Source organism: Bubalus kerabau, chromosome 3 (genome assembly GCF_029407905.1).
Source record: "Bubalus kerabau isolate K-KA32 ecotype Philippines breed swamp buffalo chromosome 3, PCC_UOA_SB_1v2, whole genome shotgun sequence".
Classification (NCBI taxonomy): Eukaryota; Metazoa; Chordata; class Mammalia; order Artiodactyla; family Bovidae; genus Bubalus; species Bubalus kerabau.
Window position 1 is genome coordinate 39996943 of NC_073626.1, and position 16518 is coordinate 40013460.

General features: G+C 50.2%; 1 protein-coding gene across 12 annotated transcripts in view; it reads left to right on the forward strand.

The window, feature by feature from the left end:
- The window catches only part of BTBD9 (BTB domain containing 9), a 410213-nt gene that overhangs the window by 380022 nt on the left and 13673 nt on the right, over nt 1-16518 (forward strand). For 8 of the 12 annotated variants that reach the window (XM_055571501.1, XM_055571498.1, XM_055571500.1 and 5 more), the window contains 2 exons: nt 10269-10307; nt 11344-11422. In XM_055571501.1, the coding sequence (XP_055427476.1) occupies nt 10269-10307; nt 11344-11422 (118 nt within the window). Of the gene's footprint in view, nt 1-10268; nt 10308-11343; nt 11423-12716; nt 13629-16518 lie in introns of those variants that run through there. The other 4 variants (XM_055571497.1, XM_055571509.1, XM_055571496.1 and 1 more) reach the window with 3 other exon arrangements.

Consider the following 16518-nt stretch of genomic DNA (forward strand, 5'->3'; position numbering starts at 1 on the left):
AGGGACGGCAAAACCTTGGTCTCAACACTGCCTGGCTTCTGGAGTCTGCTCGAGTGTTTATTTCCAGGGACATCAAGGACACGTGGCCTCCCACTGTGGCAGCCAGAGTCCCCTTGTTAACTCAGAAACACAGCCCTGTTCAGCCGCCTCCTGCCAGTGCCCCCAGTGTAGGGACAATTTGCTGGCATTTATTCATCAGAGAGGGAAGAAAAAGATGTTTGTTTGTAATGTGGAATAATGAATTTTGTCTGAAGAAGATGAATAAGTGATCTTCAGTTAATGGCTAATTCTTCACTATCAGACAAACCTGAGCCACAGTGAATTTTTAATACAAAATTCTTATTACTAGAGCCTTCTAGAACTCCAGAGAAATGAATGGAACCTGGAGAATTTGTGGGTGAGGACCTCCCAGTCTCCACACCATGTCTTCTGAATCGGTTTGTTGAACTTATTTCAGGCTCTAGATCTCTACATTCTGAGCAAGGTGATCTTGGGTAGTAAGCTATTTCTGAACCAATTTCTTATTCCCTTATTTGTTCATAAATCTCCTTAGAGATGTGAACCTTGCAGCATAAAATCTTTGTACCTAAAAAGCTCGGCTCTATTGGTCAGCTTCCTCAGAAACACTCATGAACCAAGGCTGCTGAGGAACACCTTTCGCCCTGAGAGAGGGTGGGGAGGGGCATATTAGACCTGGACCCCGATGGCAGGTGACTCAGGTGTTCGGGAGGGTCGGTAGGGACTCCTGACTCTGTGCAGCCGTCAACTGAAGTTCCACTCTCCCTTGGAGAAGCCCAGCTCGCTCTTCTCCTGACGGTCTCCTAGAGGAGGCAGATAACAGGCAGGGGTAAAGGTCTTTAATTATAAGATCCAAGTGTGACAGAAACCCTATTAGAAAGAACACATCTCTTCCAAAGACTTCTCAGACACTTAGAAATTTCAACAGAGTTTAAATTTGCGAGGGAAACCATTAAACCTTGTAAGAAGGAAATGCCAGACCAAGAGGGTCCCTTGTAGACAGTAATTTGATTGACGAGGCCTCCCCTGTTTCTGCACCACACAAGAGCTCTCGCCCCGATGCAGATGTATGTGTGCGCACACGCATAGAAACAGACAGCAACTCCCACCACCAGTTGTGTACAAACATGGATAAAGAGACAGGAGGAAACATGCATTTTCTTTTTTTCTGCATGAGACTCAAAACCACTGCGTCTCTGGCACAGCTGCTTTGCAAGAGAGAGAGAAAAGCACTTGGCCCCAGAGTCTGTTTATGTGTTTGAGCCGAGGAAGCGATTTTTGTTGCGAGGAGCTCTAAGTGAGACAGACAGAGTCAGAGAATAAGAGAGAGAGAGATAATTATCTAAATTATGTTCGTGCTATTATCGAAGACGAATATAGTTAAAATGTAATTAAATATGACGGGCTAGCAGGATGTAAGGCAAGCTTTGGAATGCTAATCATCAATTACTGCATCCCCTTAGGGGAATCAAGGAGAGCTGCATGGCAGAGAGAGGGAGCCGGGAGCTTGGGGATGGGGGCTGAGCGAGATGTGCATGAAAACAGCCCCCCTCGTCTGTCTCCCCCACACTCTGGTTCAGACACTCCTCAGAGGTCCCAGGACACACACCTTTCTGTAGCTGCCACAGGGCTAGAAGCGTTCCGCTCAACTCTTAGGAGGAGCTGACAGGAAGATCTCGACCTTCTCTTTGAGAGGAAACTTCTCTTAAAGGGAAAATTAGGCTCTGAGCAGGGATAGTGAAGCCAAGACCTGCTCAGGTTAAAGCATTAAATGCTAGTGCATTCACCAGAGAGACCTAAGACCCACCTTGGCCAGGAAGTGTAAAATGCCCACCTACCCAACACCCCACCTACCCACCCTCTGCCCCCCCGCCCCTGCAGTGTGCTCCTGGTCCAGAAGTCCCTGGGGCGGGAGGAAGCTAGGGGAAGGCTGCTCTGTACTGTAACTGGGACAGGTGACAGCCATCGTCCCAGCAAACTGCTCCCCACCAGACACCCCAGCCCGCGGAGGGGCTCTACGTCAGCTGAACACAGGCTCATGCAAGGCCCACCCCCGGAGAGTTTTAACTGGTCTCCGAAGCCCCATGGGTTACCCCAGCATGTAGCCAGGATTGAGAACCCATTGTCTCGCTGGAACCTGACTTCTGTTAATCTGGCCACAGAGGGCAGGCATCCAGCACTGGAGACTGTATCAGCTGCAGGGTCTCTCCACAAACGCCACTCATACCTGTGTTGAGGCCAAGAAGAGAACAGTGTAAGACGATAAATAGATTTTTTTTTTAACAGAAACATAATTTGTGTATCACTTCGTTAGATTCCCCAAGAATTTTGAGGTTTCTAGGATTCCTGTATAAGAGTTCGAAATTGAGTTCCCTCTATTTAACACTCCCTGAGCTGTATGTAAGGCTGGGGTAGAATGCTGGCGACCCCCTGGGCCGGGGGCAGGGTTGGGAGTGAGCAAGGTGGACCCGGCCAGGGCAGAGCCCCCCAGGCGTGAGGGCGACACCCCAGGGGAGCAGCCGAGGCCATCACGTCTACCTCGGCGCGAGCCAGTGTTTTCTCCACACAACCCCAGGACACTAGTTCATCTGGTTTTCAAGAGGAACCAGAAGTTTTATTTTTTAAAAGTATCTATTTATCTGACTGCCCCCAGGGTCTTAGTTGAGGCATGTGGGATCTAGATCCCTGACCAGAGATTGAACCTGGTACCCCCTGCATTGGGAGTGTGGAGTCCCAGCCACTGGGCCACTAGGGAAGTCTCCAGGAATTTGTATTTTTGTGTGACATCTTTTAATTTTTAAACGGCGACTAAAGTTTTAAAAACTACTCTGTAAACCAGCAAAGTGTGTCTGTGAGCCTCCCCTCTGTGCCTGACCAGCCTGTGACCAAAGGGTCACTGGTCCCCGGGGGCTCCTGACAGGCTGTGTCCCTGCCCCTTCAGGGCTTCGGTTGGTTAGACAGCCTTGGCGCCATTCTTCCTAAGCCTGGCACATAGAGGGCTGTGGATAAATAGGTGCTGAAAAGAGGGACAGACAGAGTGAATGGCACAAGCCCAGAATCCCCTCTAGGTCGGGGCAGCAAGTCGGCCATAAAATCCAGTTAAACGTCCTGCTAGACAAAAGCATGTACTCTCAGGTGCCAGATGGGTTACTGAGGCCTGCACCGCGGAGGGCTTCAGTGTAGCCTGGCGCCGGAGATCTGGGCAAGAGAGGGGGCGGCAGGCCATGCCAGGCCGGGAGCCAGGGGGAATGCTCCAGGGCCCAGTCTCAAAGCGGTGACGATGCCAGGGTTCCCACCTCACCACGTCGTGGAAGACGCGCCCACCCTCACGTGCCCAGTCCATCTCCCTCACGGCGCGTGTTTAGATGTGGCTAAAGAAATGAGCATGGTCCTTGGCTCATGGCAGCTGGGCAGCAGACTAAGAACAGCACGCTCGGGGGGAAGAGGGACAGCAGGGGAGCTCGGGAGGCGCACCCCACCCGGCAGAGGTCTTCAGGCCCCGTCCAGCACCTGGAGCTCACCCACACCTTCAGCACCGCCCGGCTCGGTGCCCACGGCTTGAGGGGGTGGGGTGTGCCACTGTGGATGCTCAGTTGACAGGGGACAACTTCAGTATTTCCTTCCTTTTCGAGAATCTTTTCTGAAGGTTTACCTTTGCCTTCCAGCCCTGCTCGCGCAGGTTTTAAATAAAATGCTCCCCACATACCCTTCCCACTCCTCACCACCACAGCCTTCTCTCCTGTTCTTGGCTTTGCTCTTTTTTTTTTTCACTTTAAATTTTTTATCAAAGATATACATGTTCAGTTTTCAAAGTCAAATAGGTGCACAAGGCTTATAACAAAAGAGCAATAATCCCCTGCTTCACTCTTTTCCAGCCCAGACCCTGTTTATTTTGAAAAAACAATACGTTCAAAGAAAGTATATTTAATATGGTTTAAAAATATAAAACTATAAACAGTGAAATGTCTCCTTCCCACCCACCTCTTTGTCCAGAGGTGACAGTTTATGTGTAAACATATAAAAATGTGTGTTTTTCCCATTTTTTTAAATACAGTTTTTCTGCACCTTGGAGATCGCTTGACTTTCTCCCTCCCCATCTCTCCTGCTGCACGGTCTCTGGTGGTAAGGGCAGAGACGCACCCCAGTCTGCCCAACCAGGCCGGAGTGATGCGCGTTTAAGCTGGCCCTGTTCTCCTGCGGGGCTACCGACCGCAGCACCGGCTGTACGCCTGCCACGCTCCTGTGCTGGGAGCACGCCTCAGTTACAGCTTTTGAAAAATCTCGTGTGGTTCTGGTTCCCACACCTTCCTCCCCTCTAGAAGCATTTAGATCGTCTGTTTCTCAGCAAGATGCTTTGCTTTCTCCTTCATTGTAGCGGCCACTCAGTGGCCTCTAACTTAGAAACATATGTCCTTCATATCTGGGAAAATTTCTTGTGTTACTCTTACATTTTATAACTTGTGTCTTTTCTGCTCTTTTTTTCTGAAACATTTGCTAATTGGATAGTGAACCTCTTGGTTTAATCATCTCATTCTCTTATCCTTTTCCTTCCATTTTCTCTTTGTCATTTTGATTGGTATTCTAGGAAATTTCCTCGACTTGAGTTTCTATTTTGTTGAATTACTTCTTTCACTTCATAATTTTAATTTGCAAGATCATTTTCTTATTTTCCAGGTATTTCTTTTTCACACTATTTTATTCTTATTTCAAGGGTGTGATAATGTTTTCTTTTAGCTTTCTAGGGGTAATATAAGTTTTTTTCTGAAGTTTTACTCTGCTGTCTAAACTTTATCTGTATCCTCTGAGTTATTTTTCTTTTCCATTTGTGTTTGGTCTCTTATCATTCATGTCAGAGTCTTTGGTGATCTTCAGTTGTTTGCAGTGAAGCGTTAGGCACTGAGAAAGCTGTCAAAAAGCTTTTTCTTTGCGGGGGTTTGCGGACTTGATTCAGGGTTATCAGACCTGGCTCAGGAGTTTCACTGGGAGACCCCTGTCCGCTCATTCCGATCTAGCCTTCTGGGCACCGTCTGTTCCTTCTCACGGAAATGCTCTTCAGGTCCATTGTGTGGGTCTCAGCCCACTTGTGACTTCACCAGAGAACTTCTTTAAAGATATTATCTAAAGCCATGTGCTCCTCTCCATTTACTTACACTGCTTTTTTTTTTTTTTTCCCATAGCCCTTCTTTAACTCTTCTATTTCTTTATTTCTTTTATTTGTCTCTCTCTCCCCCACTAGAAGCTAAGCTTCTTGAGGGCAGAGTTGAAAATAGGGCCTTCCTCATTAAGCTCTCAAGAAGTATTAACGGAAGCAAGCATGGAGGGACAGAGGGGAGCAAGGTAGGTGAGTATTTCTAGCTCTTTCCTCTTGGGCTGGTCAGAGTCTCAGAGGGGTCCTCCAGTCCCCTGCCTGTGGTTAAGCCTGAGTCACGGTGGCCTGAGAGCCACGAGTGGAGAGGGTGCTGGAAGTCGTGCCATCTAGGGTGTTCACTCGTGTGTATTCCTTGTGCTCAGCCCCTGAAGGGCCCACCCTCTGCTGTGCCTGGTGTCCCAGAATCTAGACCCGCTCTGTTAAAGGACTCTAGAGTGAAATCGCTATCTCCTGCTGAGGTGGAAAAGGGCTCATCTCCGCTGTGCAGGAAGAAGAAAAGGGGGGTTGGGGAGCCCATCTGCTCCTTTTACCTGTTTTCAGCCAGCCTCCTGCCTGCCCCCAACTTCAGCAGTGGCTGGTGACTCAGGACATGAGCCGTTCCGGGGCCTGCAGTGTGAATCCACTTGTTTCCTGGGTGTTTCTCTCTGAGGTGTTGGCAAAGAAAAATGGTGACATCTTTCGTGCTTTCTTTGTGCTTGTTTTATGCTCATGTGTGTATGTGTGTGTGTATTAGAACACATATATGCGATATGAAACATACATGAAATTTCCTAACTGCCCTTTGAGTGGAGGGAGCAAAGGTTAACCCACTTATTCAGTTTGCTGTGTTTAACTGCCAGTCTGGCCCTGGCCAAACACTCCTGGCCCTCTCCCCGGTGTCCACCAGTTCTGCTATAGAAAAATCCTGACATTCTCTTTCTCATTAGAGCACAAGTAGCAAAATCACGTAATTTTTCAGAGCTGAAAAGACCAGGCACCCTTGGCATAGAATCTGCAGGATCCCCAGAGAAGACAGGACGAGGCTGAGGATGCAAAAGCAGTCTCGGCGAAGCCCTTTGGGCCTGTGTGGTACCACCCTGCTCTCACCACTGACAACCACACCCTCCTCTCCCACCTGCCAGCTCCCTGTCCTCTGCTTGCTTTGGACAAAGACACAGCTATCCAGAGACCTGGCACACCCCCTGGAGGGACTGACTCCACTTTCCCCCTAATTTTTATATTTCCAGTTTAGTTAATTTCATCTCTGGCTAATTCTTTCTCACATTAAACACAGACACCATTTTAATCCCTTCCTTCCTTCCTTCCTTGCTTTCTTTTTATTTCAAGAACTATTTAAAATGCAGAAAAGAATAAAAACTATTATAACATTCATTCACATACTCACCCCTGGAATTGACTGTAGTTAATATTTTTCACATACACTTTGTCTTTTTATTTTCATCAAAGAAATGAAACATTGCAGTTGGTGTTGAAGTGTCCTTTGTTCCCCATCAGCAGAGCCCACTCCTCACCCTCTCCTGAGAGACAGCCACTCTCATGAATTCAGCATATCTCCTTCCCCAGAATAATCACAGCACACTTTACAAGCATGTACGGTTTTCGTGAGTAACATGTGCACAGCGATTGTGAAGCCCCCTGTAAACCACACCATGGTCTGCAGTCAGATGAGCCTTTCAGGATGAGAGTTCTTGACCCACTTTTTCACTCTCCTTGTTAACAGACCACCTACCATATTTCAGTGACAGCCCCAGGATTTTATATGCGTTGTAGTATTTAATCCTCATTCCTCAAGCAGCAGCTTTAAAGAGACTGTTTTAAATCACTTGTTTTTCTGGCTTGTTTAATTACTACTATGGCAACAACAACATTTTTTTCCTTCCTTTTTTAAACTTCATATACATAATATTTCAGCCTCATTATGGATTAAAGTAAGTTTTATGGGTGGGTCTTGGAACTCAATCAAAATGTATGGCTTTATTTCTCTGAAAAAACTGCTTCCAAACTTTAAACAGCCAATTACCAGGGAGGTTTGGAACACCACCAGGTTATGAGTTGGGACCGTAGTACAGTTTGCGTTGTCCTCTGATTATGAAAGGACCGCTGATCTCCCCAGAGAGATCGTAAACTTCATCAGGGCAGCACTCCATCTTGCATGATTCCCATAACACCTAGCAGGCACCAACCCCAAGAGTGCTTTCGCCAAAGACTTGCTTAATTCCTTCAAAGCTCAGCTACCTTGTCTGCCTCCAAGTAACGGGTATAATGGGTGCTGATGGAGTGTGGTGGGAATCTCTGCAGTCGTCACCAAATCAACACCAGCAGACTCGGCGACTCACAGTGGGGTCCCTGGAAAACGGTGCGTCTCGTCCGGGTGTGTGTGGCTGGCAGGTAAGTACAGTAGTAACAACAGTGTCAGCTCTTTCTCTTGGAACCTAGCGCATGCCAGTACTGTTCTAGGTGTTTTACATTTGTTAATGTATTTAATCTTTACGCACACAGAAAGTTAGATAGTTATGTCTGTTATCCTCATTTTACAGAGAGGAGACTGAAGCCCAGAAGGGTTAAGTAGCTTGTCTGAGGTCACAGAGCTGGCTAAAAGTTCAAACCCAGGAGCCTGGCTCCACAGCCCACGCTGTCAGCCGCTTTGCCGTCCTCCCTGTGGGTCACGAAAGGCCACGATTAAAACCTGCTGTCTTGACTGTCACCCAGCAAGTCTCTCAACCGGAAATATTTTACATAATAATCCAGTACTGGCATTTTCTCTTGCTTCACATCACGTGATCTGTGTTAAAGGCTTGGATAGTAGGCAAGCTAGAAACTTTTTTCTAATACACATTCTACCAAACTAAATAGTACAAAGAGTGCAGAAGTTTACAGCTAATGTCTCTTGAAGTTCTTCCATCCAAACAATATTTTGGCAAACATGCTTATAGACCTCTCTCTTAGAATACATACGTGTATAGATATTTACAATTTAACATAATCGAGACCTCATTCTAGATGCATTTTTGTGATGGAGGATGTGGTATTATTCCCATCAGCATTGGACAAATGAGGAAACTGCAGCTCAGCGAGGGCTTCTGATTTGTCCACTGCAGAGCTGGCAAGTGCCAGGGTTGGGACGTCACTCCTATGTGGGTTTTTCTGTTTGGGGTAAGTGCTCAGAGCAAAGGCTGTGCATATTTTTTGACACTGGTAGTTACTGTTCAGACACGTCCTCCCAGCACCCCGCCTTGCTCTGAACTGAGTGATGATGTTGCTCTGTTGTCTTCCTGGGAGTGTCACCTACTACAGAGGAGATGCAGAGTCCTGGACGAGTAGGGGTCTTCATACAGCTCTCTAGCTCAGTAAGAAAGGCGCTGAGCTTCTGCATAGACCAAGCGGCGGTGGCGGCACCTGGCTCTGTGATGCGTGAGCCTCCTCGGGGTGGCGCCGTGCCTATGCATGTGGCTCCGACACGACCATGACTGTCGCCTGCCGCCTGTCATTCCTTGCTGGGCATGCGGAGAGCCGTTTCGAAGACGTTTGGGGGAAATGGAAGCCGATACTTGGGAGGAAGAGATGCTCATTACCTCATCTTGACTGGCTTCCCTTCCTGCTCGTGCTTTGGTCTTAGGGCTGTCATCCAGTTTGCTGAAGATGAAATCATGTGTTCACCTCTTGGGCTGTGTTAGTGAAAATGAACTCTAATATGATTAGATATTAATGCAGTGCAATGGAGGATTGGTATTAAATTGAGGCCTTCTGATCTTGTTACTCCAGCAGTGCTCCCTCCTGCTCAGGCTGTGGCCCTGCTGCTCCCCGCGCAGAGGGTGGGGGGCCAGGGCCTGAGCCCCCAGGAGGCGGGACGGGAGATGGAGCCAAGGGGGCGACAGCGGGACAACGAGTGGGGTTCAGGCCCAGCTCCCCCCAGGACGCCCCACAATGAGCCCTCACTCCCTTCAGGGCCTTGGCCTCCACCCCACACGTAGGGCAGGGTGGGGGTGGGGTCGTCCAGGGGGCAGGGGCGCGATGCCAGGCCTGTCTGCGCTCTCAGAGCCCTGAGCGTGTTGTTGAGGGCCGTGAGCTCACAAGAGTCAGGTCTTACCTGCCTGTCCAGAAGCACTGGACAATTTTTTTGGATAAGCACAGGACTTAAAAGCTAAGAAGTCTTCTCAGTCTCCTCCACTCCCAGCCCCCTCTCCATCCCAATCCCTTTTGTGAAACTGGCTGAACCTAATATCAGAGCTATGGTTTTCCCAGTGGTCATGTATGGATGTGAGAGTTGGACCATAACGAAAGCTGAGCACCGAAGAATTGATGCTTTTCAACTGTGGTGTTGGAGAAGACTCTTGAGAGTCCCTTGGACTGCAAGGCGATCAAACCAGTCCATCCTAAAGGGAATCAGTCCTGAATATTCATTGGAAGGACTAATGCTGAAGCTCCAATACTTGGGCCACCTGATGCGAAGAACTGACTCATTGGAAAAGACCATGATGCTAGGAAAGATTGAGGACAGGAGGAGAAGGGAATGACAGAGGATGAGACAGTTGAATGGCATCACTGACTCCATGGACATGAGTTTGAGCAAGCTCCGGGAGTCAGTGATGGACAGGGAGGCCTGGCATGCTATAGTCCGTGGGGTTGCAAAGAGTCGGACTCGCCTGGGCGACTGAAGTGAATGGTTGTCACTGGCTGAGTCACTTGCCCGAGCTCTGTTCCCCTGTCCTGGAGTAGGGGTCTGAGAAGTGCGGTGGACCAGCTCTGGTGTGTGCTGTCGCTGCCGCTGGCAGTGAGATGGGGTTCTGATGCCTGTGCTGTGTGAACCCCTAGCCTCCCCTACCTGCTGGAGAAAGAACGCAAGTCTGTGCTCAGCCCCCGTGCTTAGTGCAGAGATGACCCCCAGGCCTGTCGGAGCCCAGGTCCAGTGTTGAAGCCCCACGGGGCCTTCCTCACAGGCCCACCCTGGGCTTGGGCTTTCCAAGGGAGCTGTGTGGGTCTGGGAACAAAACACTGAGAAATTGGGCCAGGAATGCAGACCCTGGGGATGGTCAGATGGCATCACCTTCATGTATGAATAGCCTTTCTACAGACAGAGTGATTTTTCTTATGCTGTTTCCAGAAAACTGCTTCCAGAGGCACAGACTTTGCACATAGGATGGTAATGACTTTTTAATGACCTCAAGGGGCCTGGTGTCCAGGCAGCAGTGAATCAGTCTCCGTGGGCGGCTCATGGTGAGAGGGAGGATGGAACACCTGAAAGCAAAGGGGGAGAAATAAGCCACAAATACGTGTATTTTCTTTGGTAGCATTACTTGGTAATTAGACAATTACAGGAAACAGCGTCCCAGCAGCTGGCGGCTCCGCCATGTGTGCGGAGGAGGGCTGCGGCAGCCGCGAGGGCCTTGCGCTGATTATGAAAGCATGAGCAGAGTCTGCAGCCGCGGCTGCCGAGCGTCTCATGCCTTCCGACGAGCCAGGAGCAGTAAATCGGGAGCAGACCACTTCCTTTCGGGAGAGACTGGGGCCTGCTCCACTGGCCCAGCCCCTGCCGATCCATGAGGAGGGGCGTTTAAAATCCTGAGGCTGCTTTTGAGCCCATCCATCCAAAGACTAAACTGTTTGGGGGATGCGTTGGGAAGCAGAAAAAGAGGGCTGAAGGGAGGCCAGTGGAGAAACTTGCCTTTGCTTCCCCAGGTGCCTCCACCACTTGCATGTGGGGGGTCAGACATGGGAGCCCAGGGCTCGCACAGCAGTGAATGCCCCCCTCCCAACCTGCAGTGCTGGGCCCAGCCGCCCTGCCCTTGGCCTGCCTGCCTGCTTCAGCTCCTCCTCCAGGACCCTCCCAGGAAGTCACTGTGCCCACCTGGGTGCAGCCATTAGGTCCACAACCCTCTGAGGGCAGCACCATCGTGGCCCTGTTACTTCATGAGCCCTGCCCGCCTTGATCCCTCCCCCGTGTGGCCATACTCTTGTCACTATGTGCACGGGTCTGCATCTCATGCTTGCCTGTGTCGAGCCTTCACAGAAGGGCAGCACCTCCTTTGCTGAGATTGTGGGGCACCGTGTACTCCTGTCCCCACTCCACACGGTGGGTGGAGACCCCCACCCCCTCCACATCCTGGGCTCTGCTGGGCTGAGCCGTCAAAGGATCACAGGACAGTGTAACCAAGCAGTGCTTATGTTTCTCCTCACAGGTCCTGGCAGTCGGTAACTTTTGAAAGACGCCCAGCATCCTTCATCCGAATCGTTGGAACACACAACACAGCAAACGAGGTAAGGGCCCCCTTTGGTGAAAGACACAGCGGCACTTCCTGCTCTCTGGGCGACACCTCGGCCCAAGTGAACTGCGGCTGTTGGTTCCGCCCATCAGTGGCCTGTTGTTCACACAGCTTGCTTGGTACAGGAAGGAGGAGCCCTGCTCGCTCACCGGGGAACTGTTGTTACCATTTCTGGGTGTCTGTTCACCACGAGCAGCAGGCAGCCCCTGCAGCTTCACTTCGTCCCCTGTGCAGAGACCTGGAGAGTCCTCTCCCCTCCCAGACGCCAGCTCTCTCAGGGTCCCTGGGCCCCTGAGTGTGGTGTGTGAGGAACCCCAGCTCCACGGGGCGGCCGGGACGCACAGTTGCAGGTTTTCTCTGTCCGTCTACCCAGTCCTGCGCCGGCCTGCACATAGTGTTCGTGGGCGAGCCTCTTCCTCCCTGGCCTGTTCCTCACCTGGGCCTGGGCCTGGGCCTTGTTTCTGGGGAGCAGCTGTGATTTGGGGCCACACTGTCTGGGTGTCCCTCCAACCTGTGGAATTCATGAGGGAAGAGTGGGTGAGTTATTCTCTCAAGTTTGGGCTCCCAAGGCTGGGGTAGCCGGCAGGTGAGTTTCCTGGGCCTCAAACATGCTTTCTTCTCTGGCTGGAAATGGCTCTGGAGGACACAGCGGGTTCTTTCAGATGAGAGAGGCGTGGGCAGTGCCTGCAATGCCTTGAGGGCCCGAGGGAGGGCGCTGTGAGCGACAGCACAGGACCCGAGTGCAAACTAGGACCATGCCAGACCCCTGGGACTGCCTCCCCCAACAGCCTGCATCCCTCTGGGCTCCAAGAGCCACCCGGGGCCCACTCATACCACTTAAAGTGAGAAGAACGTCTGTTTCCATTTTGAGTGCAAAATAATCCATCTGTAAGTTAATTGCTTAGCCTCTGTTCCTCAGGTGGGCATAGAGTAAGCGCTGGCGGTGAGGGGTTGGAGTTGGCAGGTGGCCATGCCACAGGTCCATCTGCTCATCACGCTCTTGCTTTTACACAGTCAGATGTGCTTAGCGCACACCCTGAAGGCCTGACCGCTGGTTAAAGACCACAGTCGTAAGAAACAGTAAGGTTGAAGCTCAAGAGGTAAATGAAAGGCATAAAAATAGTAACCATCCTGCAGTTTCACCCCTGCGTAAACTTCTCAGATCTGTACAGGACCAGTGTGCTGGGCGTGTGGCCAGGGCTGCTGCGTGGGGCTCTATACCCGGAAGGGGCTCTGTGCTCATCCTCTTGAAATTCTTGGAAATCTTACCTTTGGATTTTCTTTTTAAGGGAAGAGCATCCACCAGGGGCTCCCTGCAGGCCAGCCTCCGCCCCTTCTCCTTTCCTAGGACGGGTTCTCAGCCACCCACCCTGACCCCTGGTGCCTGGACCCACGCAGCCTCCTCAGCCTGCCGTGTGACCACTGCCACTCCCAGTGGGACCCCCACACATTTGTGAGGAGAGTCAGGATCTGGTGTGGGTCCCCTGTGCTAATCACAGGATGAGGGGCCCTGGGTGCCCTGAGGGTCTGCCCTGACCTGACGGTGTCCCCTGAGCTGGAGCGAGCACAGCATCAAATAGCAGATGAAAACCCTGGGGCACGTCAGGAGAGACCCTGGGAGAAAAGGAAAAGCTTTCTCTCTGCCTTCTGAAGGAGAGACGCTACATTTCCATTTTTCACTGAGCCCCACACATTACACAGTGGGCCCTGGATCGTGCGTTATTTGTCAGATGAGAGTTCTCCAGGGCACATCAAGGTGCTTCTGGTTCTTTGAAAAGCATTTTAAGCAGTGAAAATATTGTGATAACGTATATTCATTTTGCCTTTGTATTTATTTAGAATAAAAATGATACACGCCCACAATATATTTCTTGCAGAGAAGAGCTTAGAAACAGAAGCCTGAAACTTTTGCTTACCTTTTTATTTCAAAACAAACCTGAAAATTATAAAATAAAGAAAGCCATTGATAGTTTTTAAAGCACAAAATTAAAGAATTCTAAACATCAGGTCATAAAAACACTTTTTTATTCTTTGAAGATGTAACAGAAGTATAAATTTGAATCTGTATTTTAATAGATATTTGAGCCCCAAACAAAACATCATAGTTTTAAAATTTTACCAATAATTCTCAATTTTTCTAACCACTTAAATTACATCTATATTACTAAATTAGAAAACAATTCGAACGTATCTTTACTTAATAGTATATGAAGCTAAAATTAAATATTTTTATTTGCAATCCCTTGTTTCTTATATAATGCATTTTTTTTTAAGCCATTTTATTTTCTTTAGTTCCTGAATGGGACTTTGTAATTGTCATTTAACAGTAGAAGGAATTCTTAAGTCAGAGAAGGCTGAGAAGCACTGGAGCAAGTCAGGTCAGGGTCTTCTTCCAGGTCTTGACCCCCAGGCCCTCACTTCAGTGACCAGAGGAATAATTTCCCCTTACAGAACTAAAAAGCTGGCATGCCAGATCTCTCCCCAGTTAGTTTACAAAAATATCTGCAAGGAGCCCCAGCCACTTGGGACCCGCCAGTTTGGAGACTGGAGTCCCCAGTTTGAATGGGTTGACTTAGGTCACTAATTAACTGGTGACCCCATCATATCTAGCTGATGAGCAACTTGCTCAGCTGCTTTATCAAGTGAGTTATTGATCAGGAAGGAAAACCTCAGTGTGGTGTTGCCAACCTGGGAACATCTCAAATCATAAAATAAACAATGACCAGGATCACAAGGCAAGATCCATAAGCTGTGTCATTCTCAGAGCAAACAAGAAGGCACAAGAGTTGATTTCATGGAGTATCGGGGATGTAGCACGGCCTCAAAGAGAACGTTCTTTATTGCAGCATACCAGTTCTGGGCGTCATATCCCCCTTCTTGGAGATGGGCAGGATGTGTGCAGAGGCAGAGGAGTGAGGGAAGGAGGGTGCCTGGGGTGGGTCGGTCAGGACTCCTGGGGGAACTGTGATGGCACAGCCAGCAGGGAAAGCAGGCAGGGGTCCAGGACAAGCCTGGTCCCGAGTCCCATGTAGCCAGAACCACGCCATGGAAGATGGGTCAGGATGCCTCTTCCTTACAGTGGAGGACGGGGTGGAAGGCAGGCCAGGATTCTTCAGTCTGTCCTGGCTTATCTGCCAAGGGGCATCAGTAGCCTGCATTGACTCAGAGCCAGGACCTGTTTCCCTTTAGATAGTGAATGTTACCAGCCCACAGACTGTACGAATTTCAAGAAGTGTAGATGGAGTTGGTTTCTATCATGAGAGGTAAGATGGTGTGTGCAGATAGGGAAAGAAGTGTGCCAGTTCTCCCAGGTAAGACTGTTTGCTGCAGGCACTGCCCCATGCGGACAGGGTGTCAGAGCAGAGCCAGGTGGGGAAGTGCGGCTTGGCACCCCTGTGAGTTGAAGAGCATTCGGCAGGAGGGCAGGCTGTCTGGGCAAAGGTGGGAAGGTGGCGCGTGTACGTGGCTGTAACTGCTGGCAACTCTGGGGATGTGGCAACAGGAAGGGTCCAGAGCTAAAGTCCTTGGGGATTTCTTGCCTGACGTGGTCACGTGTCTGTGTCGCTCTAGTCAGCCTGTCCTCCCCGCACCAGGCTAGACATCTGGCCGCAGGCTAATCCCCGCCCCCCTCCCCTGCCCCCAACCCCTCCACCAGGGCCAGCTCTTGGGTGATGACCACCAGGCAGGCTGCGGGCATTCAGATTTCTTGGTCACCTGTCCGGGCACGCTTCTGATTTCCTCGGCATTTCATGCCTCTCCTTTGGGAAGCGCGTGTCTGCTGTTGGCATCTGTCTCTCATCTTCCTTTGTGAGCACCAGGCAATGAATTCATTTAATTTTTTAGCTACATTTACGACTTCTATCAATAAATTCCCTTAATGTTTACCTGTCGAAGACAGTGCCACTTGGCTCCAGTGACCTCCTGCTTCTTGTCTGCTCAGCATTTCCTTGTCGTCTATCTCAACTTCTCAGAACGTTTTTCCTTTCATTGCCCACCAGGGAGCCTGTCATCCTGCCCCTCCTCCTTGGCTCTGCCCCTGGACGCGCCCCTCCCTCTGCCACTCGGAGGGGAGGCGGCTTTCCCATCCTCCTCTCACGCTCAGCACTAGACGACAGGCACATGTCGGTTTGTCTGTCAGCGAGTCCCTCCCCTCCCAACCTGCTCTCCTTCAGTTATTTTCATTCATCTGATTTTCCCTGATGCCTAGAGCCGAAAAGGTCTCTCTGGCTTTTTCCTCCATCACTTTCTACTGGTCTAGTCGCCAGTGCAGCTGCGAGGTCCTTCCAGCCCACCTGCCTTGACTGCTGCCTGACTCTGAGCTACTTGGGAGGCAGACGTGGCTCTCCTGCCTGCAGGAGGTTAGAAACGGCCTTGTGGACAGGACCACAAACATCCTGGAGGATCTGAAGTTTCCACTCATACCCACACAGCAGCCGTGCTGGTTCTGATGCGGCGTCTCTCACAAACCTTTCATTCGCGTTCAGCTAGTCACCGCAGAAGAGCAGCAAAGGCACGCTGCTTCGTCCTTAAGGAGGTGTCAGTCTGTCAGCCTGTTTCTTCTTATGCCTGTTTCGCTTATGCCCGTTTCTTATTTTGGCTTTGATGAAGCCTGGTTGGAGAGCAGGTTGTGGAGTGATTTTTCAGGAGGTAGGGACCTCAGGGGCACAAGCAGTCCCACGGGCTAGAAAGGACTTATAGGAAAAGCTTCCTTTCCGCAATATGGAACGATCAAGTTCCTGCTCACAAGAACCAACAGGAAAGAAAGCCTTTGCCGAGTCAGTAACAGAGAGTGAGGATGGGGTGGACAGTCTGTAGGCAGCTGTCAGGGCTCCAGTTATGTGTTGAACTTATGTAGCTGAGGAAAGAGGCAGTGTAGTAATTTTTTGTCTCATGTCCTGGCCCTAACTTGGGCCCGGCACATGTGCGCACAGAGTACCTGCTTCCTGAGTTAGCGGATGAATGATTCAGTCTGTCCGTCCATCGCTCCCTCTCCCCATCAGGTAGCCAAATAAAGGAAAAGATTCAGTGAAACAACTTCTCATCCCCGCAGTCCTTGGGGATGAACATCACAGCGTGTCCAAAGATAGAAGC